At 35.0% G+C, this 27,978-nt stretch overlaps 6 protein-coding genes across 14 annotated transcripts; 2 read left to right on the plus strand and 4 right to left on the minus strand.

The window, feature by feature from the left end:
- The first annotated feature begins 856 nt into the window (after nucleotides 1-856).
- On the plus strand, nucleotides 857-1,531 carry LOC103869062 (multifunctional methyltransferase subunit TRM112 homolog A). The gene has a single exon (XM_009147109.3). The coding sequence runs from the start codon at nucleotides 975-977 to the stop codon at nucleotides 1,356-1,358; it is 384 nt and encodes a 127-aa protein (XP_009145357.1). The 5' UTR covers nucleotides 857-974; the 3' UTR covers nucleotides 1,359-1,531.
- Nucleotides 1,532-1,901: 370 nt separating this feature from the next.
- LOC103869064 lies at nucleotides 1,902-3,012 on the minus strand. Its single transcript, XM_009147111.3, has 2 exons — nucleotides 2,719-3,012; nucleotides 1,902-2,398 (listed from the first exon to the last, which is right to left on the minus strand). The coding sequence occupies exons 1-2, from the start codon at nucleotides 2,929-2,931 to the stop codon at nucleotides 2,012-2,014; spliced, it is 600 nt and encodes a 199-aa protein (XP_009145359.1). The 5' UTR covers nucleotides 2,932-3,012; the 3' UTR covers nucleotides 1,902-2,011.
- A 2,966-nt stretch (nucleotides 3,013-5,978) lies between these two features.
- LOC103869065 (putative pumilio homolog 8, chloroplastic) lies at nucleotides 5,979-11,057 on the minus strand. 2 transcript variants are annotated; one of them, XR_004451834.1, is made up of 6 exons: nucleotides 9,533-11,057; nucleotides 9,278-9,440; nucleotides 9,019-9,182; nucleotides 8,682-8,937; nucleotides 8,279-8,605; nucleotides 5,979-6,011 (listed from the first exon to the last, which is right to left on the minus strand). XR_004451834.1 is itself a non-coding variant. In XM_009147112.3 (5 exons), exons 1-5 carry the CDS (start codon nucleotides 10,327-10,329, stop codon nucleotides 8,501-8,503), a joined length of 1,485 nt encoding a protein of 494 aa, XP_009145360.2. In that variant the 5' UTR covers nucleotides 10,330-11,057; the 3' UTR covers nucleotides 7,985-8,500. The 2 variants fall into 2 exon arrangements, 1 of the variants encoding a protein (XP_009145360.2); XM_009147112.3 differs by lacking the exon at nucleotides 5,979-6,011 and having other exon boundaries at nucleotides 7,985-8,605.
- A 242-nt stretch (nucleotides 11,058-11,299) lies between these two features.
- On the minus strand, nucleotides 11,300-18,068 carry LOC108871894 (putative nuclease HARBI1). 8 transcript variants are annotated; one of them, XR_004451840.1, is made up of 5 exons: nucleotides 17,951-18,009; nucleotides 17,659-17,723; nucleotides 17,281-17,577; nucleotides 16,123-16,930; nucleotides 14,308-15,890 (listed from the first exon to the last, which is right to left on the minus strand). XR_004451840.1 is itself a non-coding variant. In XM_033281148.1 (4 exons), the coding sequence occupies exons 3-4, from the start codon at nucleotides 16,135-16,137 to the stop codon at nucleotides 14,691-14,693; spliced, it is 1,215 nt and encodes a 404-aa protein (XP_033137039.1). In that variant the 5' UTR covers nucleotides 16,138-16,207; nucleotides 17,659-17,723; nucleotides 17,951-18,068; the 3' UTR covers nucleotides 14,306-14,690. The 8 variants fall into 8 exon arrangements, 5 of the variants coding, with proteins under 5 accessions (XP_033137041.1, XP_033137039.1, XP_033137037.1 ...); XM_033281148.1 differs by lacking the exon at nucleotides 17,281-17,577 and having other exon boundaries at nucleotides 14,306-15,890; nucleotides 16,123-16,207; nucleotides 17,951-18,068; XR_004451839.1 differs by having other exon boundaries at nucleotides 17,281-17,723; nucleotides 17,951-17,986.
- On the plus strand, nucleotides 17,993-27,941 carry LOC103869070 (endoplasmic reticulum-Golgi intermediate compartment protein 3). The gene is made up of 13 exons (XM_033281158.1): nucleotides 17,993-18,051; nucleotides 25,160-25,452; nucleotides 25,621-25,694; nucleotides 25,775-25,858; nucleotides 25,945-26,025; nucleotides 26,153-26,233; nucleotides 26,329-26,421; nucleotides 26,539-26,718; nucleotides 26,806-26,873; nucleotides 26,972-27,023; nucleotides 27,234-27,287; nucleotides 27,378-27,470; nucleotides 27,554-27,941. The coding sequence occupies exons 2-13, from the start codon at nucleotides 25,323-25,325 to the stop codon at nucleotides 27,710-27,712; spliced, it is 1,149 nt and encodes a 382-aa protein (XP_033137049.1). The 5' UTR covers nucleotides 17,993-18,051; nucleotides 25,160-25,322; the 3' UTR covers nucleotides 27,713-27,941.
- On the minus strand, nucleotides 19,181-25,143 carry LOC103869069 (F-box protein At1g22220-like). The gene is made up of 2 exons (XM_033281170.1): nucleotides 22,602-25,143; nucleotides 19,181-20,483 (listed from the first exon to the last, which is right to left on the minus strand). The coding sequence occupies exon 2, from the start codon at nucleotides 20,294-20,296 to the stop codon at nucleotides 19,322-19,324; it is 975 nt and encodes a 324-aa protein (XP_033137061.1). The 5' UTR covers nucleotides 20,297-20,483; nucleotides 22,602-25,143; the 3' UTR covers nucleotides 19,181-19,321.
- Nucleotides 27,942-27,978: the final 37 nt, after the last annotated feature.

A 27,978-nucleotide genomic window follows, 5' to 3' on the forward strand; every position in this document is an offset into this window, starting at 1 on the left:
GTTAGGTAGGGTTTAGGGTTAGTAGGGTTAGGTAGGGTTTAGGGTTAGGTAGGGTTTAGGGTTAGGTAGGGTTTGGGTAGGTAGGGTTTAGGGTTCGGTAGGGTTTAGGGTTAGTAGGGTTTAAGGTTAGTAGGGTTCAGGGTTAGGTAGGGTTTAGGGTTAATAGGGTTTAGGGTTAGGGTTAGGTAGGGTTTAGGGTTAGGTAGGGTTTAGGGTTAGGTAGGGTTTGGGTAGGTAGGGTTTAGGGTTAGTAGGGTTTAGGGAGGTAGGGTTTAGGGTTAATAGGGTTTAGGGTTAGGGTTAGGTAGGGTTTAGGGTTAGGTAGGGTTTAGGGTTAGGTAGGGTTTGGGTAGGTAGGGTTTAGGGTTAGTAGGGTTTAGGGAGGTAGGGTTTAGGGTTAGGTAGGGTTTAGGGTTAGTAGGGTTTTGGGTTAGTAGGGTTTAGGTAGGGTTTAGGGCTAGAAAGGGTTTAGGGTTTAGGGTTAGGGTTAGTAGGGTTTAGGATTAGGTAGGGTTTAGGGTTAGGTAGGGTTTAGGGTTAGTAGGGTTTAGGGTTAGAAAGGTTTTAGGGTTAGGTAGGGTTTAGGGTTAGTAGGGTTTAAGGTTAGTAGGGTTTAGGGTTAGGTAAGGTTTAGGGTTTAGGGTTAGGTAGGGTTTAGGGTTAGGTAGGGTTGAGTCTAGATGATAATGATGCAATACCATTAAACTATATGTTATAAAGCAGACAATTATTATCTTTACGCTGGTTCCAGCTATCCTATTTATGGGCCGGGCTTTCGTTACGAATGTTCAAAGAACGTATGATTTGGGCCGAGTAATAAAAACAAAAGGGCTTAACAGCAGCTGAGTAATCGTAAGGGTATTTCCGACCTTTCACGAAAAACCCTCGGCCGCATAAGAAGACTCTTCGTCTTCTTCCTCTGCGGACTGCGTTAGATTTTGACCAGAGAGAGTAAGCAACTCAAGTCAATAGAGATGAGGCTGATAACGCACAACATGCTCTCCTGCAACATCAAAGGAGTCACGAACGGCTTTCCTCTGAAGATCGAAGCGGAGAAAGTGATCGAGAAGGAAGTCGACTTCAACCCCGAGTTTCTCAGGCACATGTTCGCCAAGATCGAGTGGAAGGCTCTCGTGGAAGCTGCTCGTTCCTTGGGATACGCCGAGTTGCCGGAGGATTCCTCTGACGCGACGGCGATTGAATCCTCCGTCGACGACGAGTCCTTGCTGAAGAAACTCCACCACGCGTTGCTCGAGCTGCACCTGGAGGAAGGCGCGCTCGTGTGCCCCGAGACTGGACGGAAGTTTCCGGTTAACAAGGGAATCCCTAATATGCTTCTCCACGAAGATGAGGTTTAGTTAATTGGATTCAAAAAAAAGAATGTTCGATTAGGGTTGTGATGTGAGAATCCATTTGGTGATTATTTGCAATTCAAAAGCTTTGCGTTCTTGAAATTGATGTTTTCGTATATGATCAATAGTTTACTGATTGTTTTGTGATGTGAGATATGCAGTTCAAACAACATTCTTAAGTGAGTTCTGTTCTGAATCATAACAAAGTTACAAATTTTGATCATTGGTTACATGGTAGGCCGTTGAAGAAGGTTTCAATCCATATTACTAAATCAGCTGGCCACAAAAATCAATCGCTATACTAAATTGTATTCGGACAAGATTAGATTGATTCCCTATAAGGCTATACTAAATCAGCTGGCCACAAAAATCAATCGCAGTGGTTCACTCTAACGATGCAAGTAAATTTAAAGTTAAAAGGCATTTCAAACGATGGAGTGAAGGCAAAACATCTACTCTACCCGAAATTTTTGTGTAAATAATGAACGCAGGAGTTCTAGTTATATATCATCGGCCTTCTTTCTTGCTAGACTCTACCACACTATTATACTAACGCAGTTCATATATAATAATTATGAGTACATGTACATATCTAGTTTCACATTAATTCTGGGACCCATTAATTCGAATCAACATACATACCCTGAAAAAGGCAAAGACTAACATGAAAGCTTAAACAAACTCAAACTCTTAAAGTTTTTCGTGGAGCTGTGGTCATTAGGGTGCGTGAACTTGCAGTTGGGGCACACAAGAGTTGATTTGCAGAGCATAACCAGCATGTGACACTTCATGCACACCGTTGTTACCATCTCTTGCTTCTTCTGATCATCCTTATCATCACCACCTTCAAACGCTAGCCAAGACGGGGATCGACTTAGCTTTATATCACCTGATTTCCTCTTTTTACTTGGGCTCATGATCAAATTTTTGCCTTTTGAAGATTCGTCTTTCTTCACGATTGTTTTAATAGTGGAACTTGACGATGAAGAAAGGTTTAGCTCAAGGTCCAGGTATGTCCTGCGATCTTCAAACGTCTCTGAATGGAACTGCAAAGAGAAGGATTGAAACATGCATGTTTTCTGTGCATATCAATTTTCACGTCCATATATACTCCTTATGTTTCAATTTCATAATATAAGTTACTTTAGGAGGATTTTTTTTTTTGTTTTAAAATATAAATTGTTTTCACATTTATATGCACCTTTTATATATATTTGAAAATTGTGTGTAATTAAATTCTATAAACTTTTCATGATTGGTTGAATTTTCTTTGAATTACATACTAAATTGTACATTTTAGAAAGTAGTTTTTTTAATCTTTAGGCTTTTAACTAAAACAGTTTATATTATTGAATAGAGGGAGTACCTTAGTGTCTAGGTGAAGCTGAACATCAGGTTTTATCAACCTAGCGTTATCTGACTTTAATCTTTGATCGAACAGAGTACTGTTCTTCTCAAGTCTGGCTGGCGTTTGATCTTCTTGTTTGATCCGTTTGAAGGAACCGTGAAATGAATCTCCATAGTCTTTCATCTGGTCCCTCTTTGTGGAACAGAGGGTCCCATCATGTAGAGAAAACATAGTAGACCTTCGACTCTATTATGATGATTAAGAAGCTCTCACTTTGCTTTGGTGTATAGAGAATGAATGATCAGATAGAGGAACAGTTCGTGAAAGTCGTATATATATAAATAAGATGAACCACCCATAAGAGTTATTATCTCCACCGGTGCATGTAGAATAGTAGACAAGAGTAAATGAGTTAGATATACCAAAATAAATACTGTTGATAATCGAATAAATTAGGATTCATATCTTGATGTATGTTACTCAGGAAAGATTTACTCTCACAAATGATCCATGTTAGTGCTGATATCTAAATATTTTAGCCAGTGTATTAATATCTTGTTCTGTACAATACTAACGTTGGTGACTTGGTGCAGTCAAGATTTGTCAATTATACATCATGAAAAGGTATTAACTCCTAACGTGTTTTGTTTTAGAGTTCTTACTGAAAAAAGATAAATTTAAATGCAAAAGTAAAACTATAAAGGATTATGTGTGAGTTCCAAGTTGGTGTGTGTTCAATAAGTGAATGTATTGCTCCAAAGGACCTTACTGAAATGTGTAGATTTGTTGTTCTATTGAATTCATCTATCTGTTCCTTTTCTCTTTAGCTTTTCTGTCCCACCAATATCATCATCATGATGATATCATCGAACCATTATCTGGACGTATGATGATGCATGTGTACACGAGTTGTGTGTATTCTTGTTAGACATAAAGGTGTCTACATGTGTGTCTATGTGCGTATGATGTGGTGATAAAGAGTTATGTGATTCAAGAGGTCAATAAATATAAGTAGAAAGAAGAACTGAATACAGTTGAAGGGGGAAGGTTCATGACTTCATGAATGCCGATGCAACTTTAATATCACAATAACTCTCACTCCCACTTTTCAATATATAACACCAAAAATATACATCTATCTAGTATTATTATATCTTAATATTGAAAATATTTATAGTAAATTCCAAACAATTTCAAATAGATTGAAACCTTCTTCAACAGCCTACCATGCCACGACCTTCGCTTCCACATTTATTTTTAGGACTTTTTTTGGTCAGCTTCCTCATAAATTTTTCCACTATGTAAATTCAAACGAATGCATTTATGCATGGATTATATCTTCTACTAGTCTAGTAGTATAATATTAGAGTTAAGGAATCTCTGAAATTACTTTGAAGCTAGCACCATAAACTTAGAGTTTCTTGAAGTGAAAATTTTAATCAATGTAAAAAAGTATGTAACGAAAGCTCCAAGTAAAAAAGTTTTGTTCGCAGGTAAAATAGTTAATACTCTTGAATCATAACTATGGCCTCAACTAAATTTATTTGCTGAAAGGCTAAAATAGATACTAGTTATTATTTCCTGGTGGAAGAATTAAAGAGTCAGTACTTGTCTACCCGTTTCCACTTGAACAAGTATAAATGCGTAGTAACAATTAATACACTTGAATATTTTTAACGATGATTTTGTAAAACAAACATGCAAAGATATGTGTTAAGAGAAGATGACAGCGCCTGCATGTTTTTGTTATAGATCGACTGCGTCTGCATGCTACCATGCAGAATTTGGATTTCTATAGGATGGTTTATTTTATCAAGATACATCATTTACAGTATATAAGTTTTAATTAAAACCTTTCCATATCATCTGCATGCACATTTGACGATTGGGCATCAATGACCGAGGCTTTGTAGTGTTATATTTCACTAACCACTTTGTGATTTATTAGTGTTACAATCTAAAATTACTAATACGTTTTATCTAGAAGATCTGATTAGAAAGGAAAAAAATCAGATGGACGGTTAACTTTTGACCGTCATAGTGAACACAACGTATTTTAAAATAAGGCAAAAATCTAACAACTGTTTAAAACGTAAGCATACAAAATTTAAATATGATTTTGCTACAATAATTTATGCTACATCCCAAAGGTAATATGATGTAGCATATATCATTTTGTAACAAAATAGTATACGATCAAGATTTGTCTGATTATATGAATTGTTAAAATGTCACTTTAAAGGTTGTTTTTTTTTTTGTAAAATGTTAAATTTATACCATTTTCGAGATTTTTAAAAAATGTTGCAAATAACTTATTCAAAAAGAAAGAAACTACAACAACCAAAACTCAAGCAAGGACACGCCTCATGGAGGCCTAGTACACTAGAAATAGAATTGCAGCAAGGAGGGTGAGTGGTCTTGAGATGGGAAGGCGATTAGGCGATCACGGATTAAGCAATCGAGGGCGAGACGAAGACCTGCGGCTGAAGTGGAGACTGAGCTGAACACACGAGCATTGCGCTCTCTCCAAATAAGGTAGGTGGCTGACTGAAGGATGAGCTTGATCAATGGTCGAGCTCGAGGCGGAAGACGATGGCCAGAGATCAAGGCGGCCAAGAAGTGAATATCCAAAGGAGTAGCAGGAATGATAGCCTGCGCAAAATGCATCCAAATGCTGGAGGAGAACTCATATTCAAAGAATATATAGGTGATGATGTGTTTCGATTCCGGAGGAACAGAGAACGCATTCAGCAGGAACGTTTAAACCCCACCTTCTGAGACGGTCACGGGTTCGTAACCTCCGTAACAGAGCCAACCATGCATGGAACAAATGCATTACGAGGTATGTTCTTTGAACCATACTACCTTGGACCAGAACACAGTAGGTGAACGTTGACTTTAAAGGCTGTTGTTGACTTGTTGCACTAAACTCATACGTTCACGCAATTTAAGGAGAGCCCAGTGTATTCTGTCATGATTTTTGGATTTCGGGGGAAAATTATTTAGCTAATGATTTCTTAAAATAAAAAAGAAAAAAAAAACTAAAGATACAAGATATTGCATGAAGTAAAAAAAATATTGTTTACAATCCTTCTCTCTGAAATGAGTTGGGCCAAAATCAAGCCTACAAAAACTCTTTGGTATAAGTCACTACAAAAGTTTGATTTATAAGCGAGACTGCGAGAGTGTCATAGTATTTTACGAGGCATTGTTTTTTTTTTAAAATAAATTTTTTGGTAAACTCTCTATCAAAAAAAAGATATAGTACTAATAAATGATTAAATTTGTAAGACGAAACCGTTTAGAAATCCCTTATATATTAATTGAGGAACATTTGAAAAGATGTAACCTCAATTTTGTATTAATTAAAAGAGGCTCCAATGCATAGGTGTCACTCAATTAGGTAGTCAATTACATTCAATTGAAAAATAAGTAGGTCCACATTCGATTTTTATATGTTGTTAGATATATAAGTTGGTCAAACTATATGATATAATGATATGATATGATATTTTCTTTCCTTAAATAAAACCTACGGAATTACCATAAATGACTAATATATATATGACAATTAATGAGTTTAATAATAAAGATTTGATAACAATGTATATCTCCTCCATCATTTTTTGTTTAATTTTATATTATTAAAATAAATTAAACAATCAAATTAGCTATAAAAATAAATTTAGATTTTTTCGTATATGTTATATTTTGAATTTTTAAAAACGACAATAAATGACTAAAACTATTAAAATTATTATGTTAAAAATTAATGATCAATGGTTTAACATTTTTATTATAAGAAGATACACATGATTTTAAAACCATATGAGTAAAAAATATCATTTAATAATAAAATAAATATATATATATATATATATATTAAACACTATATACCATAAGATTACATAAATACTTTAATATTAAAACTTTCAATGAATTTTCAAGAACATTTATAAATTATAAACTTATTAAAGATTTCAGATTGAAAATTTTGTTATCGATGATTTAAATATTTTGTTATAAAACGATATGAACGATCATAGAACCGTATGATTATAAATTTTTATTTAATAAATAACTATACAAAATATACTATTCTTAGAAAAATAGGTTGGTCCATCTTAACTTATATTACACTTTTTATTAAACTAACTATCGAATTGATAAATAACGTACCAAAAAAATGTTTTGCACTTTCCTTAAATAAAGCTACGAAATTACCTAATATGATTAACGTATATGTGAAAATTAATTATAATGAATAATAAATATTTGATAACAATTTTTGTATCTTAGTTCTTTTTTAAATTTTATATTATTAAAATATATTTAAAAATCACATTAAATATATAATAAAAACATTTATAATTTTTCTTATATGTTATATTTTGAATTTTTCAAAACGTCTATAAATTATTAGAAATTTGAAGATCCTCACTCTGAAAATTTTGTGATCAATAGATTATTTTTTGTCATAATAAGTTACAAATGATCATAAAATTGTATTAATATGAACTTTTATTTAATATTATAAAAAGATACACATTATTTTAAAACCATATGAGTAAAAAAATCATTTAATAATAAAACATATATATTTTATATATATATATATATAGATTATACTATATACCATAAGATTACATAAATATTTTAATATTAAAACTTTCAATGAATTTTCAAAAACATTTATAAATTATAAACTTATTAAAGATTTCACATTGAAAATTTTGTTATCGATGATTTAAATATTCAGTTATAAGATGATATGAATGATCATAGAACTGTATGATTATAAATTCTCATTTAATAAATGACTATATAAAATATACTATTCTTAGAAAAATAGGTTGGTCCATCTTGACTTACATTATATTTTTTATTAAACTAACTATCGAATTGATAAATAATCTACCAAAATTTTTTTTGCACTTTCCTTAATTTGAAGCTACGAAATTACCTAATATGATTAACGTATATATGAAAATTAATTATTATGAATAATAAATATTTGATAACAATTTTGGTATCTTAGTTCTTTTTTTTTATATTATTGAAAGATATTAAAAAAGCACATTAAATATATAATAAAAACATTTATATTTTTTTTTATGTTATATTTGAATTTTTCAAAACGTCTATATATTATTAGAAATTTGAATATTCCCACTCTAAAAATTTTGTGATCAATAGATTATTTTTTTGTTATAATAAGTTACAAATGATCATAAAATATAACGCATATGAATTTTTATTTAATAAATATTCAAACTAAATAATATATATATATATAAACACTAATGATTTAAAGCAATAGGATTGACTGATCAATTTAGTCGTCCAGTTGAAATCTTTTAAAAGTATGTGAAAGACTAAAGTCAAAGTAAATATGGATTTAGAATAGTAGTTATATTTTACTAACCAAATACCAAAAAAACCGAATCGAACCGAAACTAACCCGATATTCGGATTGAACACCCGTAATCCAAATGAAGCCAAACTATTGTTTCATTCTCCAAAATATAATAAAAATAATAACTTAATATCGCGCAAGGCGCGGATCTTATCCTAGTACATTATATCCACCACAACATAAAATTTCGTTCCAAGAACTAAACAACAATAACAGCAACAACAAGAGACCATTGTCTTATGTCTGGGAGTAGACATTGCCTTAGAGAAACCAAGTAAGTAGGTTTGAGTTTTTTGATAGAACAAACTTGGACAAGAAGAAAACAACAACAGATTCTGAAGTTAAACAGTCAACCCACCACCACCAGAGATTAGATTACGATGTTCATTTCCTCATGAGATTTCTTGAGAAAATCCCTTTGCAATAAAGATTTCTACGTAGATTTGAGTGAGGCCTAATGACTTCAATGAGATGGGCATGAAGTGAACCCTGTTTCATTCCACATAATTCTTAATAAACCCTCAAATCAGAAGTTAGGGTTAAAAGAAAGTCTCAAAACTTGTACCTCGGCGACAGAAAGAGCAGCTTGGATGACAAAATTTGCATAGGGGTCTTGAATTAGAAGATCAAAACGATGGACAGAGATGAGTTCAAGCACTATCTGTGGACGGCTCTCTGCACAATGTGTTAAGCATCTTTCCACCAAATGGCTACTAAATTTCTGCATTGAGAGCTCTACATAATGCCCTTTTAACCTCGCAAGCACCATTGCAGTGGCTTGAAAATCCCTCATTTCTATAACGAATTGGACTGCATAGTTCCTGTAGTTTTGATCAAGACAGAAAGTTATCTAAAGTGAACACTCTCTTAGACTCAGAGGGTTTAGTTATTGTTAATATTACCCATAAGGGTGTTGGGCAAGGAAGAGACTGTTTATAGAGATTTGGGCTATGAGATTCTCTCGTTGCTGTCCAGTGGAATAAGCAACGCATTTTTGTAGAACACAGCATCCATGTTGATGTGTGGCGATATCGATGCAGAACCTAGTAGCATCTTCAAAGATGAACTACAAAGAGTGAAAAAAAAAAATTGGCTCAGTGATTCTTGATGAGTTTTAAGAGTGTAAAAAATGAAAAGGTCTTGTGTTTTTTTTTTTAAAACCTTGTTCTCTTGTGTAGTAAGGCACTGCAAGCAACGTTGAATCACATGATTCCCATTCACATTAATAGCCAGGTTGTGAAATCCAGGTCTCAAAGCTGATGTCACTATAGAAATCTGCTTCTTGGTTTTGATTGATTCCACTAACCTCTGGACAACTCGAGTACTTCAAACACACAACATCACAAAAAAGTAAAAATTAAAAACAGAGAATTCTAACTTAATATCAAGTTAAACATCATTATTATTATCTCTTACCCGTGAGGGTTGAGTGCTATCCGGACAAGCAGGCCTGGCTCTTGAGTAACGATGAGTATGATCATTGTCCTCTGTTCTTCATTACAAACATCTAATAGCTTTTGCATCAAGTAATTCCCAAAGGGATTTATCATAAGCTCAACAACATGAGGAATCACCTCGTTGAAAATGACCATAGCGTCTATAGAAGATCCATCTTCAAGGACCCTCTGCAAGGATCTGCATCCATGCTGATCTTTGGCCATCAAGTAAACATATCCCTGTAAATCACGAAGCCTCGGATGGATCTTGTTACCGCTGCTTCCTTGATGATGATGATCAGACGAGCTTCCAACGCAGCTTCTCCGAGGAGAGAAGGATGGAACAGAGTAATTGTTGAACTCTTGTTCTTCTTCTTCTTCTCTGATGTTCAAACGATGGAGGAGACTTTCACATAGACTCAAACCATGATCATACTTGGTAGTTGGCGTGAACTGAGAGGAACCGTTACACTGTCCGTTTGAGAAGTAGCTAGAGAGGGAGTAATCAGACGGTGATCGGACACTTAACCTACTCGAACTCGAAGAAGAGTCTCCAGGGAAGAGATTGTGATAATGGCTCCATGAGTTTTGCATATGAGAAGAAGGAGAATGTGAGAGAAACAAAGTTTCTTCTTCTTCTTCACAAAGTTCACCTCTCTTCATCATTTCTAACACTCTTTGATCTGTTCTTTTTTTTTTCTTAAAGTTTACTACAAAATGCATAAAGTACAACAACAACAAGGGTAAAGTTATATACAATGTACGTTCAACCAACATAACTTGTATCTCATGGAAACATCGTGGAAATTATTAAGTGTTTCCTAATGAAATAGATGCCGTCCGTTTAGCTGATTAAGTCTCTTGACTTTGGTCTTGCTTTAGTCAATAAGCTTCTCTGTTAGGTGAGTACTGACACAAGACTGACTTGGAATATCATTGAAGTTGGTTTCCAAATTAGGAAAGTCTGTCTATGAAAACGATACCTACTCGCTTTTTGACTTACCAACCAACATTCAGCTTCTTATTAGTTTCCCCGTAGTTTCCTATCTTCACGTCACCATCCTAATGTATCTTTTGCATCCTCCTCTAAGTAAAGCTTGTATTTATGTGTCAATTAGTGTCTTCCAAAAAATGTATCTCGTTCTTACATGATCAGATTTGTCTTGGGTCATTTATACATTTGGGCTTGAAGCATGTCATGAGCCTATCTTTTCTAGTATATAAATGAACGTTTAGTATTATAACGTTGTAAAGTTGTTATTGTTTTATTTTCAATCCAAATTATTTATGAAATAAACACGAAAACAGAGGATGAGATGTAAATTAAACAACAGAGCAAACTTTTTATAGTATATAAGAAGAAAAAACTGTAACAATTAGGTTTGTAATATACAGTGAAAAGACTAAATATAATTAAATTAGTTATCTAATGTTTTCAAAATGCACTTACCTTTTTGATCGTATAGTAAGAAATAAATACAAAGTTAAATTTGTTTGAGTTGAAGTTGTGGAATGACAAGTGACACATCGGAAAATGATTTGCAATATTGTATGAGTGAAGCCAAAATACCGAAAAAGTCATAAGATGACTGTAAAGTCAGTAAACAATAATTTCAAGCTTTCGAAAAGTTAAAACACCATCCGTTATATGGAATGGGATCCACGTACCGAGTGAACATGCGTGAAAAACTCATTTACCATAGGTGGTGGGACCATTATATAAACATTTTATGGAGATAGTCACAAATTTATTCACATGGATGTTTTATTATTATAAGAAAAGCTTTTACTTATAACTTAACTCACAAGAAAGTAAAAAAAAAAGGTATTAGTTTTACAAAGGGATTAACAATGATCGAAGAACAAAGATCATTTATTCCAGCTTCGACTTCGAAACAGAGAATCTTGAATTCCACCTACAACCCAAGTTTCCTTGGCTATGTCTGAAGAGAGTTTGTAATAGTTTGTGTCGTAGTCCATCACCACCCAGGGGCGAAGCTAGTAAGGAGAGAGGGGGTGCACATGCACCCATAATATTTTCAAAAAATAGTGTTTTCCTCGGCCTAATTTCATATATACACATATTGTCATTGGTAAATTTACATAATGTGCACCCAGTCAGAAATTAGTTTGGATTCGCTACTGTCACCACCCTATTCACATTCTCCTCCTCTTCCTCCTCCATCAACGATCTCAGATCCTTCTTCTTGCTCACTGTCTCCTTCTCACCTTCTCCGCTCTGTTTTCTAGCGTCTTCACATTCTATTTTCTTCTCCTCTTCTGTCTCTAACCAGTTCTTAACCGGCGCAGATCTGCACCGCATCAGCAACAACGCGTTTGGCGGCGGAACCGCAGTTTCCACGTTGTCCGAAACCGCTTCGGTACACTCTTCATTGTTTTGCTTTTCGTGTAGGAACGTCAACCAGTTTGAGAAAACTGTCCCTGAATATGTCCTCATCGCTGGACCTCCATCTTCATCTTCATCGTCTTCTTCTTCCTCTTCGTCCTCGTCTTCTTGGTCGGAGATTGCATCTACCGGAGGAAACGCACCGAAACACCGGAAATCAAAGTCACGGAGACAAGTCAAGAACCCCATGACATCTTTCTTGATCCCCAAGAACTTGCTCTCCGACTTGCTTCTATGTATCTTCTCTATCTCCGCCATCAGCGACTGCCAGTTCTTCCCTCCTTCTCCTCCGCGTTTGCTCGGCCGCACTTTGATCTGACCGGCACACGTGACTTTCGGCGACGTGGGTTCTTCCACCATCTCCCTTCCGCGACTCTGGCGGACGCCGCCGCTTCCGGAGAGCTTACTGAAGCTGCGGCGGTGTTGAGGAGCGGTTTGACGGCGGCTTAGAGAGTGAGAAGGGCTGCAAATGGATTTAGAAGGTAAAGACAAGTGTGTTCTTGATGGGAAACACACCATGAGATCTGCAGAGTAACCTGAAGACTTTCCTCCTCCTCCTCTGATCATCTCTTTCTTTGTGTGTTTCAACTTGATTTTCTCTTCTTATTGTTTACTTCTTATTAGATATATAGGAACGACCTTGAAGAGGATGCTTTAGCTTTTGATAATGTGTGTTTTCTTTTGGTTTAAAATGTTGCTTTTCTCTTCCTCTTTCTCTTTAGGTTTTGTTTATTTTTAGCCTTTTGGCAACTTCTAGCTTTCTGCCATTGCAAATTGTTTTTTCTTATTTTAATCAAAATTGTTAAAAGTAAGTTCGTAATCATTTTTGTAGTTTTTGGTTGGTAGCATATCAACTATGAATAAAAGTATCATAGTTGAATGATAGTCTCACATGCTTTTCTATCAACCAAAATTTTAACGTACTCGTAATTTTTTTTATTAAAAAAAAATCAAAGAATCCTAAGGTGAAATCTACACTAATCATTGGGATCTATGAAAAAAAATACGTTCTTGCTATTTAAAGGTGTTTATTGTTTGCCAACCATTATGGTGAAATAACTCGAATCATGGTCTTTCAACTAACAGGATAAATCAATTAACATGTATTGAAATAACTTGAATCATGGTCATTTAAAAGAATGTGTTGGGTTTAGTCATCATTCATACCTATGGGTAATAGTTGAGCTAATCTCCGCACTAACAAATCTTAATTATAAAAGATGTTATGTAAATACTATATTGGTTCAAAGAAAAAAAGTTTATTGGTAATCAACTAATCATGTAACGTGTATGAACCAGATATTTTCTCTTAAAAACCCCATGTTTATATGCTTGGTTTTGAAATTTAGAATAACGTGATTAAATTAGTGCCAGTGGCTAATCAACAATGTCCTTTGGTCATGATGCCCCTTAGTGGCTACAACAATGATTACTAGATTAAAATAGGTGTTCCTAATGATAATAAGATCAATTATTGTGAGATTCTTTATGCCTAAAAGTAATCTAAGACCAATATTCTCCCAAACTCGTCCACTGGTCATAACTTAAAAAAGAAGAAGGCGATGTTGTTTTAGCGGCTGAAAATGTATGTTTTTAAAACGTCTAAAGAATAGTTAAAATGCCAATGTTAGGTTGGTTTTAGAATACAAATGAATATTTACAGAATAAAATGTTTCAATAAGTGACACTTGTATATATTTTTCTCTTTAAAACAGGGTTGAAAACCCTCCTATCTAATGTGTAAAGTATTCATCATTCTTAAGAGTAGGTATTTATTTGCATAGCAAAATCGCAAATCAGTATGTCATCGGATAAAAATAACACGGGCCCTGTTCGTTTGTACATCTGGAAGGTGCATCCAGATGGATCAGTCAGATGGATCAGTCAGATGCTCTACCTGGGTGTTGTTCGTTTGTACATTTGGAAAGTGCATCTAGATGAAGCATCCGGATGCAGCTGCGTTCGTTTGTTCATTTTTTTTGAACTTACATTTGCATCCAAATGCAGTTGATGACAAAATGACTAAAATGGACATGTATTTAATTTATCTATATCTTACTCTTAAATCATGATTATTATTTATATTAATCCTGTTAATTTTAATATCTTATCTAAATTACAATTACAAAAAATAATTTTAAAATTCTTGTTTTAAAATTCATAAATTTATTTTAATGAAAATAAGACAATGAAATTATAAATAATGACTATAATTTTGCAAATTTGATTAAAATATTTAAATAAAAGTCTAACAATTGTTTGATATATGATAAATTTTAACACACTAAAATCCAACAATAGTTTTGATATATTGATAACTCAAAACCAATTTCAAAAATAAATAAAGATAAGATAGTCTCAAAAACTTTAAATAGATCATGGTAAATAAAAACATAAAAGGATAATGAGTTTGCATTATCAATTGGTCCAAAGGAAACAAAACTACAAACTCATACTAGAAGTGAATAGAAAGAAGAGGGAAACAAAATTACAAACCCACACGTAAGCTCCATAACAGCCCATCTTGATTCCAACCCCTTGTGGTCTCTAACTTTCTCAGCAAACAACTGAAACAAATCCTTCTTCACAGCTTGCTTCTAGTCACAAAGAAGAAGTAAAAAAACGAGAATAAGCATTTGCCACAAAGGGATCATCAATTCACATTACAAAGCCCAAAGAGAGAGAGCTTCAAAAGACACCATCAAATAATTACTTATCAAACAACTTACATCTAGTATGGAAGTCGACGTCCTCTCGCCATCTCTTCAGTAATGGAATCTCGCATAGCTTCCATGACTCTATCTCCAGCTGGTACGTATGCAACATGATCATCTTCATCCCCATGATGTTCATATTCTTCCACTCTTTCCCAATGTGAAAAATCACAATCCTCATGGTTTGAATCTCTTATAAAATTGTGGAGAGCCATTGTTGCTGTCACAATCTTCACCCATTTATTCAGCTCATACTTAGGGTGCTTCCTGTCAAGAATCCTCCACTTAGCCTTCCATATTCCAAATGTTCTCTCAATTACCGAACGCAAGCCAGAATGTTTTCGGTTGAATAACTCTCTGCTGTTTGTCGGTGGTCCTCCTCTAACAAACTGATCCAGGTGATATCTAGTTCTACGGTGAGGTCCTAAATAACCAGTTCTAGTTGGGTATCCAGAGTCTACTAGATAATACTTTCCAACTGGAGGATGAGGAAAAGAAGCTTCTTCCTTAGCACAATATGTCAACACTTTTGTATCATGTGCTCTCCCAGGAACCCCAACATAAGCATATATGAATTTCATGCTGAAATTACATATAGCTAAGACATTCATAGTTGGTTCTCCTTTTCTACCTCTGAATGGATCGGCATTCTCAGAAGGAGGACGAACCGGCACATGAGTTCCATCTAAAGCACCTATGCAATCCTTAAAAAAAGGATAATATCGCGGATCATCTACTAGAATAGGACTAGCACTTGCAAACTCATCCCTTTCAGGTTTCACAATGTCTGCTGCAAGTTTCAACAAAGAACTTAAAACCTCATCTATCTTCCTATTCACTGTGTCAGATGAATGTTGGTATCTCTCAGCTAAAGCCCGTACGGATAAATCTTGTCCAACCATCTCTAAAAACATTGCTACACTCTCCTCTAAGTAAACATGGCAAGTCTCTTCTAGCTGATACTTCTCTGATAGTATCTTACATAAGCTATTAAACGTTGCTTGGTTCATGCGAAGAATCTCATAGCACTGTACCTCGGAATCGTTCATGAAACGTTGCACTCGACGCCAACCTCCACCTCGGTTTGTCCTCACTAACTGTTTGTTAGTATTTGTTTCTGCCACTCCATACGTTTCTTCTAAAAGAGCAAACATGTGTTTCTCCTCATCTAGTATCAAATCCATGTCGTCATCTTCAACTAAGAACCTAAACGTGTCCTGAAACCACATAAAACATACAACCATCAGTAAAGTTTATCAAGATAAGAATCTATCTTGCTTAAGAAATAACAAGAGGCAAAAAAGGGAATGGTTGCAATTATGACAGTGACAATTAGGAAGAGGCAAAGTCCTATTAATCACCAACTGAAACAAAACTCCACAAGTTTACTCACGGACCAAAACTTAAGAAGCTTAAGACAGTGACAAAAACTCGCTATATAACTCATACCTTACTATTCATCATTTCGTATCTTGGAGACTTTAAGCTAGAAGTGTAAGAGCTGCTTGAAGGAACTGCTTATCCACTAGAGTTTCTGTAAATTCAAAATAAATATAAACACACATTTCAGCAGAGTGAAACTCATATTAATATTGTCATAAACATAGTCATTACAACAAGATTCATTCTAGAGTTCATACTATACTAAAACAAAGACATAAACGTAAACAGCTCCTCCTCATGCATCTCTGCTTTCTCCAGTTGCATATTCCAAGTAGAGAACCCTGTTCTCATCATCTCCATAGAACAAGAAGGTCTGACGATTTGCAGCATCTTGTTTGACGTGGTTAATGGAGGCCTTGTATAGAGGAGACCACATCCTTATAGCAGGCAGAGAGTGAAGAACCTCCATAGCTCGCAGTTCACTGCAACTAAACTCAGGATGGTTCTCTATCAGATGATTCTTGTGGGAAAGAATCTTGTCTCTAGACTCAACACTCTCCCTAATCACATCAGCCACAGCTTGTCCTGCTTGTACAGCCCTTGATCTTTTCTTATTAACCTTTGACCTAGAAGAAGAGGGGCCAACATTCTTTGATCCAACAGCTTCTTCAGTAGGAATATCACGCCTTGACTCAGCATCATCTTCACCATCAATCTCATCATCATGTTCTGAGTGCTTTGTGTCTAAAACATCTTCACCTTGCTGAGCAGACCAACCTTCACCTCCACTAATATAAACTGTCCCAAATACCTTCTCCATCAAATCCATATTTGCTACCGGCTTGTCTTTAAATTTTCTAGCACCTGGCCACTCCTGAAACAAGAACAAAATTCAAAGTGAGAACATTGTATTTTCATAGAGATACAAGATACAACAATACAAGTTATTTGAATTTTAAAATGGCCAGGAAACAGAGACAGTAACAAAGACAGAACTATGAGCTTGTTTCAACCAAGGACAGTAACAGAGACAGAACTATGAGCTAGTTTCAACTAAGGACAGTAACAAAGACACAATATTCCCTGTGTTCCAGTCTTGCTCTAGAATAGAAAATCGATCTCTCCTATAAATCTAAAGAGTTCTAACATTTGATATCTAGTTTTACCAGGCAAGTTACAATAGAAAAATCAGAACTTAGAATAAAAGGATCATAGAACTTGTACCTTGCATCGTTCATTCCACCAGTCCTCACTCATGTTGATGAATCCGGTTGAATCAAAACCAAGCCCCGTTCTGTTCCGAGTCAACTTCTTAAAAGACTCATACTGCTTCTTGCAAGTATTGTACTTTATCCCAAATTTTCTCCATGGAATTTTTATACCAAATGCCTCATAGAACTTATCCACTATTGCCTGTCTCCCAGCCTCATTAACCATCTGTTTTCTTATGTTTCCTTTCAGATTCTCATCAAGTCTTAGTTGAAGAAAGAAGCGTGTTTGTTCGTCACTCCATGTAATATTCTTATTTAAAGATTCAAGAAAATAAGAAAAGCATTTGACAAAACTGAGATGAAATAAGAGATTAGAGGGGAAGATACTCACATCAGTTCCAGGGATGGATGTCATTGTTTCTCTTCAAAGGTTTCTGCAACTAGCTTCCAAGTAAACTGTAAACATAAGAGTAAGCAATTGAGAACAAACACAGAGACTACTCAGACTGTAAACATAAACCCATTTACCAGAATACACATTGCAAAAATATTACATGAACACAGCTACCAGCATGACAGAGATGCAACCAAAGAAGAACAATTTATGAACAATCTACAGATGCAAACAAAACCCACAACATAACTTATAGGATATAGATTACAGAGATCCTAGAAACTCTTACCTGAGAGAGAGAGAGCCTGATAGAGAGGTTGCGGGAGAGAGAGAGAGCACGCCTGAGAGAGAGAGAGAGAGAGAGCCGTAGAGAGAGACTGAGAGAGAGAGGTCGCCGGAGCCTGAGAGAGAGAGCCTGAGAGAGAGAAAGCGCCTGAGAGAGAGAGAGCCTGAGAGAGAGAGGTCACTGGAGAGAGAGAGCGCCTGAGAGAGAGAGAGAGAGCGCCTGAGAGAGAGAGAGCCGGAGAGAGACCCTGAGAGAGAGAGAGCCGGAGAGAGAGACTGAGAAAGAGAGATCCGGAGAGAGAGAGAGAGAGAGCGTCTGAGAGAGATAGCTGGAGAGAGTTCACCGGAGAGAGAGGTCACCGGAGAGAGAGATCGGAGAGGTCGCCATGAGAGAGCCGGAGAGAGGTCGGAGGAGATCAGAGAGTTCGCCGGAGAGAGGTCGGAGGAGATCAGAGAGTTCGCCGCCAAGAGAGAGTACGTGAGAGATGAGAGTGAAAGCTCAAAAATTTTAGGGTTATGTGTAGCAGGGTTATTTTTGTCATTAACCATTTTTGACTGAATCAGCTGCAGCTGGATGCATGGTGAAGACTCAGCCCGTTTTTTTTTTAAAGTTCAGCTGAGTTTTCAAAACTCATCCAACTGATCCATCTGGATGTACCCATAATTCACACTAAACGTACACCAAAATTCACCTTCACCCAGATGGATCAGTTGACTGAGCAAACGAACAGGGCCACGATATCATGTAAATAGCGTATGATTAAATCACGTAACATTCAATTTATTTAATCAAGATTCCACATGTGACATGTTTAAGAGATTGAATCTTGCCACCAACTCATGTGCAAATAGATCTCCAAATTTTGTATTTAGCAAACTACCCCTTACATTAATGAAGAATTGTAACACGTACAGATCTAGAGATTCATCATTCTACATCAAATAACAAAACTAAAGAATATAGCACCACATGGCACTTGTCTGATATGTCATAAAATTAAAAAGAAGTTGTTGTTGAAGATTTGAGGAATAGACGCATCAACACGAATGAATTGCCCTTTTCAGTCTTGTTAATGACTTCTACATTCTATAACAAATACTCAGTTAATGAAAAGACGTCGTTAGTGTATCTCTGACGTTTATAGGCAGGATTCATGCCATATTATTGTATCCTTTTTGGTGACGAGAGAATCAAAATCTGTATACGCATCGTTGAGCTAGATCGTACGCTAAGTCGCTAAGTCAAGTGAAGCCAACTTTGTACGCTATATACAAAAAATGAGCACATGCACACACGTACAAGAAAAACATTTCTAACAAATGGAAAAAACGTAGAAAGCCCCCACAAGACCTATTAAAAGGCCCAACAAAAAGCTCAAAAAGAGTTCATTTCTAAAGCATTCTTCTTACACTTTAACAAAGCCACGACCGCTTCACCGTACATACAATTCCCGGCGAAAGCCTCCGTCGCCAGCTCATCATCTCCGTCATCAGAATATCCCTCACTCGGCCTTACGATCACAAGCGTCGCGGATTCTAAACATATACCACTCTTAAGCTTCAGCGATGGCGCGTGTCTCATGCTCATCCTCACGCTCGGGACCACACTTCTATTTTTCTCCACGCGCTCGTCAACTGCTGCTCCCCCACGCGCCGCCTCCATCTTTCGAAACTCTCTCAGCCCCTCCGTTCCCATCACCAACGTCCCTTCTCCTCCTCTGTCGCGTATCACCAAACTCTCCATCTCTTCGTGCTCCTTCACGACTTGGCTCATCAAGAAATGACGAGTCGACGCAGCCATCAAAGCGCTTATCGTCCACATCACGCGCGTTTTCAGCCCCGTCACGAACTCGGCGTCTGACTCGCCGTCGGAAGAAGCAGACGCCGGAGAAGACTCGGTGGAGGCGGAACGAAACGCGACGACTACTAATGTTTCGAGAGTTTCACCGTGCTCTGCTTTCCACTTGACGGCGGCGCCTTTCTCGAGGCTTGCATCGCCGCCGGGAAGCTCGACTTCGAGATTCTTGACCCGGTCAAACGGGGAGAGAATCTTGGAAGGGATGTTCGGAGAAAGATTCTTGATTGGAATCGGTTTAGCCGGTTTAGAGAATAAAGAACACAAACCGTGAAAGGACTTCAATACGGAAGTGAAAATGTTGCTGACGGGAGAATCGGGTTGTGACTCGGTTGTGCCGACCTGGTCGAGTCGGAGGATGAGTGACTCGGACTGAGGGACGAGCGAGTTAAATCGTTTTGAGAGGGAACTACAACGAAGTAAGGTTCTGACGTCACCAACTTTGTTCAAGACATCGACGATGATCGCATCTGGAAGTCCATCAAACACGTCCATCTTTGTTTATGACCTTTGGTCTGTTTCAGTTTCTCTCTTTGTGTCTTTCACTTTGTTTCTGTTTATGTCTGCTTCGAGTTTTGAGAGTGTGACTACAAGGGGAAGAGTTTAAATAAGGAAAGGGACGACGGAGCTACCGGCGTATGGGACCTACTTTGCCGTCTTTTAATGCTATTTTTATCGGCTACTAGAGATTTTTTCCGCGCTTCGCGCGGATTGTGTCTTATAAATTTATTTTATTTATAATATTATTTGTCGGTTTTTTTTTTTACATTAACTTCTTATTTTTCCAATATTAGTTTTTCTTAATTTAAATTTATATGTTTATAATTTTTTCATTTCTCTTGTTGTAGATGGAGAATTATATTTTTTATTGATTGTTTTTTGTATATGACATAAACTTTTTGAAATTTTAAAATAATATTATATATAGTACGATTAACACATTAAAGAAGAGAAATATATTCAGGCACATTTTACACAGGTTTTATATGCATAATTTTAAACATTATATATGTATATATTATAAGTTTGAAACATGTAAATGCTTTCTAAAGCTAAATACTTGTTCTGAGTTTACATAACTTATCGAAAGTTTTATCTCTATTTAAATTCAAATCACAGAAAAAAATATCAAAAAGTCAGTATATATGGGTTTTTTGGGCTTTTAAATCAACACTGGAAAATTACATGAATTAGATAACAATAGTTTTATAAACAACTGAATAAAATTTGACCGAGCCAAAGATTTTCACACAATATGTTCTTTCTTCTTCAAATTGCGAAGAGCCTATAGACACAAGAAAAAAATCATAATTTTTGTTTTCACTTATATAACATTTTTTCTCCTTTACACACGGAGTTTATTACACTGCTATAAGCAATGGAGAACTCTATTCATATAAGATTCACATCTATGCATTTTGACAAATAAGAATTTTAGCCATCTTTAGTTTCGGAATGGTCCAACTTCAGTCATATACACTATATTTTCCCTATGATTCAAATCTTACAATTTTAATATATGTGCAGATTTCCATGTGAAAAAGTATGTACGCCAACTATCATTCAACCTATTACTTTTTCCAAAGTAAACACTATAATCTTTGTTTGGTTAGCTCCACAAACTAATCTCTTTGGATCAGCTTACTAAAAAATATGGATACTAATGTCAGAAAAGAATATAAACACTATCAACAATAAATATTGGCACAAGACTATTTGGTTCAAGGAACATATTCCACGTAATGCGTTTATATCATGGCTGGCTTTGCGGAGAAGACTGCCAACCAAGGATCGCTTGAGGCGTTGGGGGTTAAATGTCTCAGGAACGTGCGTTCTTTGTAATCTGGAAATAGAGACTCACCATCATCTCTTCTTTGAATGCTCTTTCTCTCGCTTGATATGGGAGCCTTTTGCTGATGAAGTTTGGATTTCTCCTCCGGCTGATCTACACTCTGTTGCAACCTGGATCAATCAACCTCGCGTCAACGCAGATGCGCATGCTACTCCAGTCATCAAGCTCTACTTTCAGTCAGCCATCTACCTGTTGTGGAAAGAGCGTAATGCTCGTGTGTTCACAGCTGTCTCCTCACCTTCATCAGTCATCCTTGCCTCTCTCGACCGTATGATGCGTGACCGTCTCTTCTCTTACCCGGCACGTTCTTCTTTCTCCTCTTCTCTACTTCTTTTTATCTTTCTTGTATAAGACTTCCTTAAGGCTTTTTTTACCTTGAGTTGTTGTTGGTTGTTTTTGTTTCCTTTCTGTAATAAGTTGTTTAAAAACAACAGTGTAACCTTTCAGAAAATGATAATCATAACATCTTACCAAAAAAAAAAACAAATATTGACTTATTTATGTGAATATATATTTTATTTTAAATCATTATAGTAGACGAAGAAAGCACCATAATTTGTACAACAAATTTTCTTAGATTCACCTCATCATATGCACCATTTTACCATTTTAATTACATAATTTTACATGAGCGTCTTCACCCTTCCTGGTTATTTTCTCTTTATTTATAACTACAATATTAAGTTATAAACTATATATATTATAAATTAATCATTTATTTACCCTTAAAGTCTAACGATTAAAAATAGAACATAATTCAATATAGATTTATGATTCTATTAATAAATTAGCAGTTACAAATTTGAAATTTTTAGAAATATCAAAAGTCGTATGTTAGTTAATTATCTTTTAAGAAACATATATTTATAATTCTTTTTGGATAAGAATATTTTGGCTGAGGTGGATAGTCCCAAAAGCTTTGAATTTAGTCCCTTTTATATAGTAGAATACTAATAGACAAGCGTGGGTTTGATGTTTTCAACAGGATCCATCGGACGGTCTATCTATAAGCGTTTCTTGATCGACGCTCCACGCTGGTTTAACATATACTTTACCATTATCTTAATCCGTATCAGAAAAATCCAAGCAGACTCATATATGTTATAATAATATAATTTTCTTTAATGGAATCATATCTTTATGCCAATATGCTATCTCGTAAAATAAATTTATTAGAATAGTCTTATATATATGTCTACTAGTTACTGCTAAAGTTGAAATTTTCTTTGTTTTTCGAAGATTCTGAAGCAAAATTCAAATGGGTTAATTTGTTAAGTGGATACGTTGATTATAAGAACCAATTGGTGTTAAATGCAATATATTCCATTATTTACACATTTATAAGTAAGTTTCGCAAGACTTGTAAACATACTTCTATGTACGATGATGCAAGATTTTAACTCTTTGGCACTCGGAAGGGTCAAACTCTCTATATAAAATATAATTATAAATACATATACATATCAATAGTAGAATCATCAAGGACATTTCCGTTTTTTAAATGAGGAAAATTATAAGCATTAAAAATTGCAATGTTTCCGGAGTCACGCCGTGCAAAAACAATCTTAAATAATTTTATTGAAAGATCATTGGTCACTGATTATTGGTTAAGAATGCCCAACACATTTAGATGATTACATCACTTTAAAGTTCCAATGTTAGAATTATTAATCAAACTTCAAACGGTGGTGATCTAGTGACCGTGTATGTATTGTAATGAATATAAATACAATATGTTATTATTTGTTTTTTTTAAGAATATGTTATTATTTGTTTAAGAGTATTTGTTTTGTTTAAGAGAATTTATAAACGAATGATTCTAAATGGTATATTTTCACAAAGATTCTTTCAACTGTGAATAATATAAATGGAATATTAAAATCAAAGGGGTTGGTTGAATCAAGTTTTATAATTGTTTTGAACATTAAACAATGGAATATGCTTTTCTAGAAAAAGGATTACATTCTGTCGATACTATTTTAATTTTTGATTCCCTTTGCTTTCGGGAAATTAAAAGAAAAACATTTGTTGTAGTTCCTTTAGGATAAATTATACTATTTATTAACAATAACAACCCTATCATTTTAAAATGCAATCAATGTACAGTAGTTTTATAGAAAGTGGATATGAATTATACTAATTTATTTCTGGTACAACTCATACTTGATAACGACTAAACCATAGACTAAGACGATTTTAATCATTATTGAGTATAAGTTTATAGAGATTCAATGATTCACATTTTGTTTGAAACGCACAGCTAACCATTTTAAAAGGTTTTAACCTGGAAACATCATTAATTAAACGTGAACAACCAAAAATAGATTTGTAAAACCCCCAATTATTATTTTTAACTTTTGTAAAAACCATTCCTATACAGAATTTTCGGTTGTGTTACTCTAAAAACATTCCTGCTAACGATGATTCCTCCCATTCTTAGCAAGCTTCACTGGAAAAGAAAAATCAACACATTTTACTTTACTAAAACATACCCACATCATTCCACAAAATTTAACAAAGTTTTTAAGAAACAGACAGAGTGATATACTACATTCGTACCTTAAAAATATATGTTCTAATTTTTTACACATTAAACCATTGTCATAAATATATTAGGGCATAGACAATTTTCAAGTTTTGATCACAAAATAGACCACAAGGAAGAAAATGACCAAAATATTTTATTTAATAGGTAAAAAAATCTTATTACCCTAGATATATATATATAAAAAAAATTAAATTTTTTTATATAGTTTTAGATTATATGTTATCAAATTCAAACTTTTTTATAATTTTTTTTTTGAATTTTTTTTTTGAATTTTCTTTTTGTAATCCGAAAATACTTTTTGAAACTATTTTTAAAATTTTCATATTCAAAGTTTTAATATTTATTTTTTATTTTATAAAATTTTAAATCTCAATCTCAAATCTCCACCCCTTAACTCTAAATTCTAAGGTTTGAATTAGTTAATCATACGGGTATAAGTGTATATTTATTTTTTTAATGAAACACTTTAGTAATATTGATCCTTAGCGTCTATATTTGTTACATAAACTTTTTTAGTGTTATCCTAGGGTATTTCCCAATATATTATTTTATACAGATTTGTTTTTAATAACTTTTAATTGATGGTGTTTCAATTAGTTCAATTAATGTTTGAAGTTTTAAATTTTGCAGGGGCCTGGCTAAACATATTATCAGAAAAAATCATAATTTTATTCCAAAAAAAAACCATAATTTTATTCAAAAATAGTATACTTATCTTTTTAGAAATGTTAACATTGAAAATGAGAGAAACACATATCCATATGTAGATTACTAGATTGGATTCATATAGATATCAGGCCTTAATGATAACTAATAAAGTAATGTTGTAAGAAAAAAAGATATCAGGCCTTAATGATATAATGAGCCCAAACCTAAAACGACGTCGGAGTAAAAGCGCTCCGTCTAGTAATTCTCTTGCTTAATTTGGAAGAAGGAAAAATCGGAGAAAATAGATTAGAGAGAGAGAGATCCTCGTTGACGACGCATCGACTAGAGGTGGTCAATAGAGAGTCAGTTGATTGATTAACCCGTGGAATCATCTCCTTCTCCCATTGAATCAACTAATAGCGTAACCCTAGCAGCTCGAGCAGAGATACGAGGAGGGGAATTTAGTCGGCGTGATGAACAGGTTGAGGAATCTGGACGCTTACCCTAAAATCAATGAAGATTTCTACAAGCGTACACTTTCCGGTGGTGTCATCACCCTCGTTTCTTCCGTCGTCATGCTTATCCTCTTCTTCTCCGAGCTTCGTAAGTTGCTTTCAACAACACCCTCTGTTTCTGCTCTCTGTTTCTTTAGCTCGGAGAAGTTTAAAAAGTTCGATTTTCTGGGATTGAAGCTCGAAAGTTTTGTACTTTCCTTGTGGGTTTCTCTTATTTGTTAAAAGTTTTGATTTTTTTTTTCTTTTTGATTTTTAGGGCTTTATATGCACCCAGTGACGGAGAGCCATCTCCGTGTGGATACGACAAGAGGAGAGAAGCTACGCATCAATGTAATATCATTTTTTGCTTCCTAGTTTCTGTCGAGAAAGCGTTTTCTTTAAATGGACTTATCATAATTACAAATGTGCAGTTTGATGTAACATTCCCTGCGCTTCAATGCTCGATTATTAGTATTGATACTATGGATATCAGCGGAGAGCGGCACCTTGATGTGGTATGTCTGGATTTGTTCTTTTACAGTTACTTGTACGGTTTTTTCTGATTTTTCGATTCTGCACGTTGATGATATGTGTATTGTAGCGGCATGATATATTTAAAAGAAGATTAGACTCTCATGGCAACGTCATCGAGGCGAAACAAGGTGGCATTGGTCATACTAAGGTTAGTTTTCAATGACATTGACCTTTCTTTTTTCACGTGCTATCTCTGATTATCTCACTCCATCAACTCTTTAAGAAAATGATTTTTTTTATAAAATAATTTCCATAATGTTATTGTTTTTGTCCAGATTGAGAAACCTTTACAGAAACATGGTGGAAGGTTGGAGGATAATGAAAAATATTGTGGTTCCTGTTTTGGAGCTGAAGAGGTAGAAAATCTTCAACAGAGTTCTTTAGTGTTGATATTATTTTGCATTTTAGTCCTCTTTACATAATGTGGTTGCTATTCTTAAACACTTTACAGACAGATGATGCTTGTTGTAATTCATGTGAGGAAGTTCGTGAAGCTTACCGAAAGAAAGGTTGGGGCCTCTCAGACCCTGAATCAATCGACCAGGTAATACTAACTTACCTTCTATGACAACAAAGATTGTGTTTGATTGTGATACTTAGTTTGAAGAAATAGGACATGTCACATCTAGATGTATGATAATTTTTTACTCTTCCATGTCAGTGTCAACGAGAAGGGTATGTGCAAAAGGTGAAAGACGAAGAAGGGGAAGGTTGTAATGTTCATGGTTTCGTTGAAGTCAACAAAGTCGCTGGGAACTTTCATTTTGTTCCAGGACAAAGCTTTCATCAATCCGGTTTTCAGTTTCATGATATGATTATGTTCCAGCAAGGCAACTACAACGTAAGAAGAACTTCCATTCTTGGTTCAATCTCTCTTTATAAGCTCATAATTCAAATGGGTCTCTGACTCCATTGTATCTCTACGCAGATAAGCCACAAGGTCAACCGGTTAGCCTTTGGGGACTTTTTCCCTGGTGTAGTCAACCCTCTAGATGGGTAAAACCTTCTTTCTCTATCCCAACCCGTTACAACACTTTTGTGATTCCGTTTCCAATCATCTTATTTTCTGAAACATCCTCTTGGTTCTCTCTCAGTGTGCAGTGGAATCAGGATAAACAGAATGGCGTGTACCAATATTTCATCAAGGTTTGCCCCCATCTCTACGATATTGTTACTCTTTAGATAACATTCTAGAAGAGGTATCTGTGAGGTTCCTAAATTGTGCATGTTTAGCTTAGTTTTTACTGATAAATTTAAGTATTGAGGATTGTGGACAAATGAGGAAGTCTTATTATTCTCCATCGAGTTTAGCTTCTGCGTATGAGTAGAGTGATAAAGAAATGTGGGATTGTGCAGGTGGTACCAACCATATACACTGATGTTCACGGGAAAACTATTCAGTCAAACCAAGTGAGGAAGCTACTACATCTCCAAATCTCTGTTTAAAACCCCGTTTTTTAAAAATCTTTCAAAAGTTGTAACAATTGCTTTTGGCAAAAGTTCTCTGTGACAGAACATTTCCAGAACGCGGAAGCAGGTCGAATGCAATCCCCACCTGGTGTTTTCTTCTACTATGATCTGTCTCCCATCAAGGTCTGTTTTCTTGGTTACTAATAATACTAATGATTCTTTTTCATCTCGCTACAACACATTTTAACTTTGATTGATTTGTGTAGGTGATATTTGAGGAGCAGCATGTGGAGTTCTTGCACTTCCTAACAAATGTGTGTGCTATAGTAGGAGGTATCTTCACTGTATCAGGGATAGTGGATTCCTTCATATACCATGGACAACGAGCTATTAAGAAGAAAATGGAGATTGGTAAATTCAACTGAGTTTTTGTTTTTTTTCCCTATATATATTATTCTCCACAACTTGTTGGATCAACGACTGGAGAATCTCAGAATGGGTTTTTTACAGTTAGACATTAGGTTTTGAGAATGTGGCCACAACTTTGTACTCTTTTGACTTTCAATTATGTATCTCTCTTCCTCTGGCACAAGGTAAAATGATGTTGTGTTCTATCTCCGGTTCATACGAAATGTTTTTTTTTACTTCCAAACATCGTCTGAGCTCATTTTTTTTTTCTTAATTAAAAAAA

This window comes from Brassica rapa, chromosome A09 (genome assembly GCF_000309985.2).
Source record: "Brassica rapa cultivar Chiifu-401-42 chromosome A09, CAAS_Brap_v3.01, whole genome shotgun sequence".
NCBI classification, from domain to species: domain Eukaryota; kingdom Viridiplantae; phylum Streptophyta; class Magnoliopsida; order Brassicales; family Brassicaceae; genus Brassica; species Brassica rapa.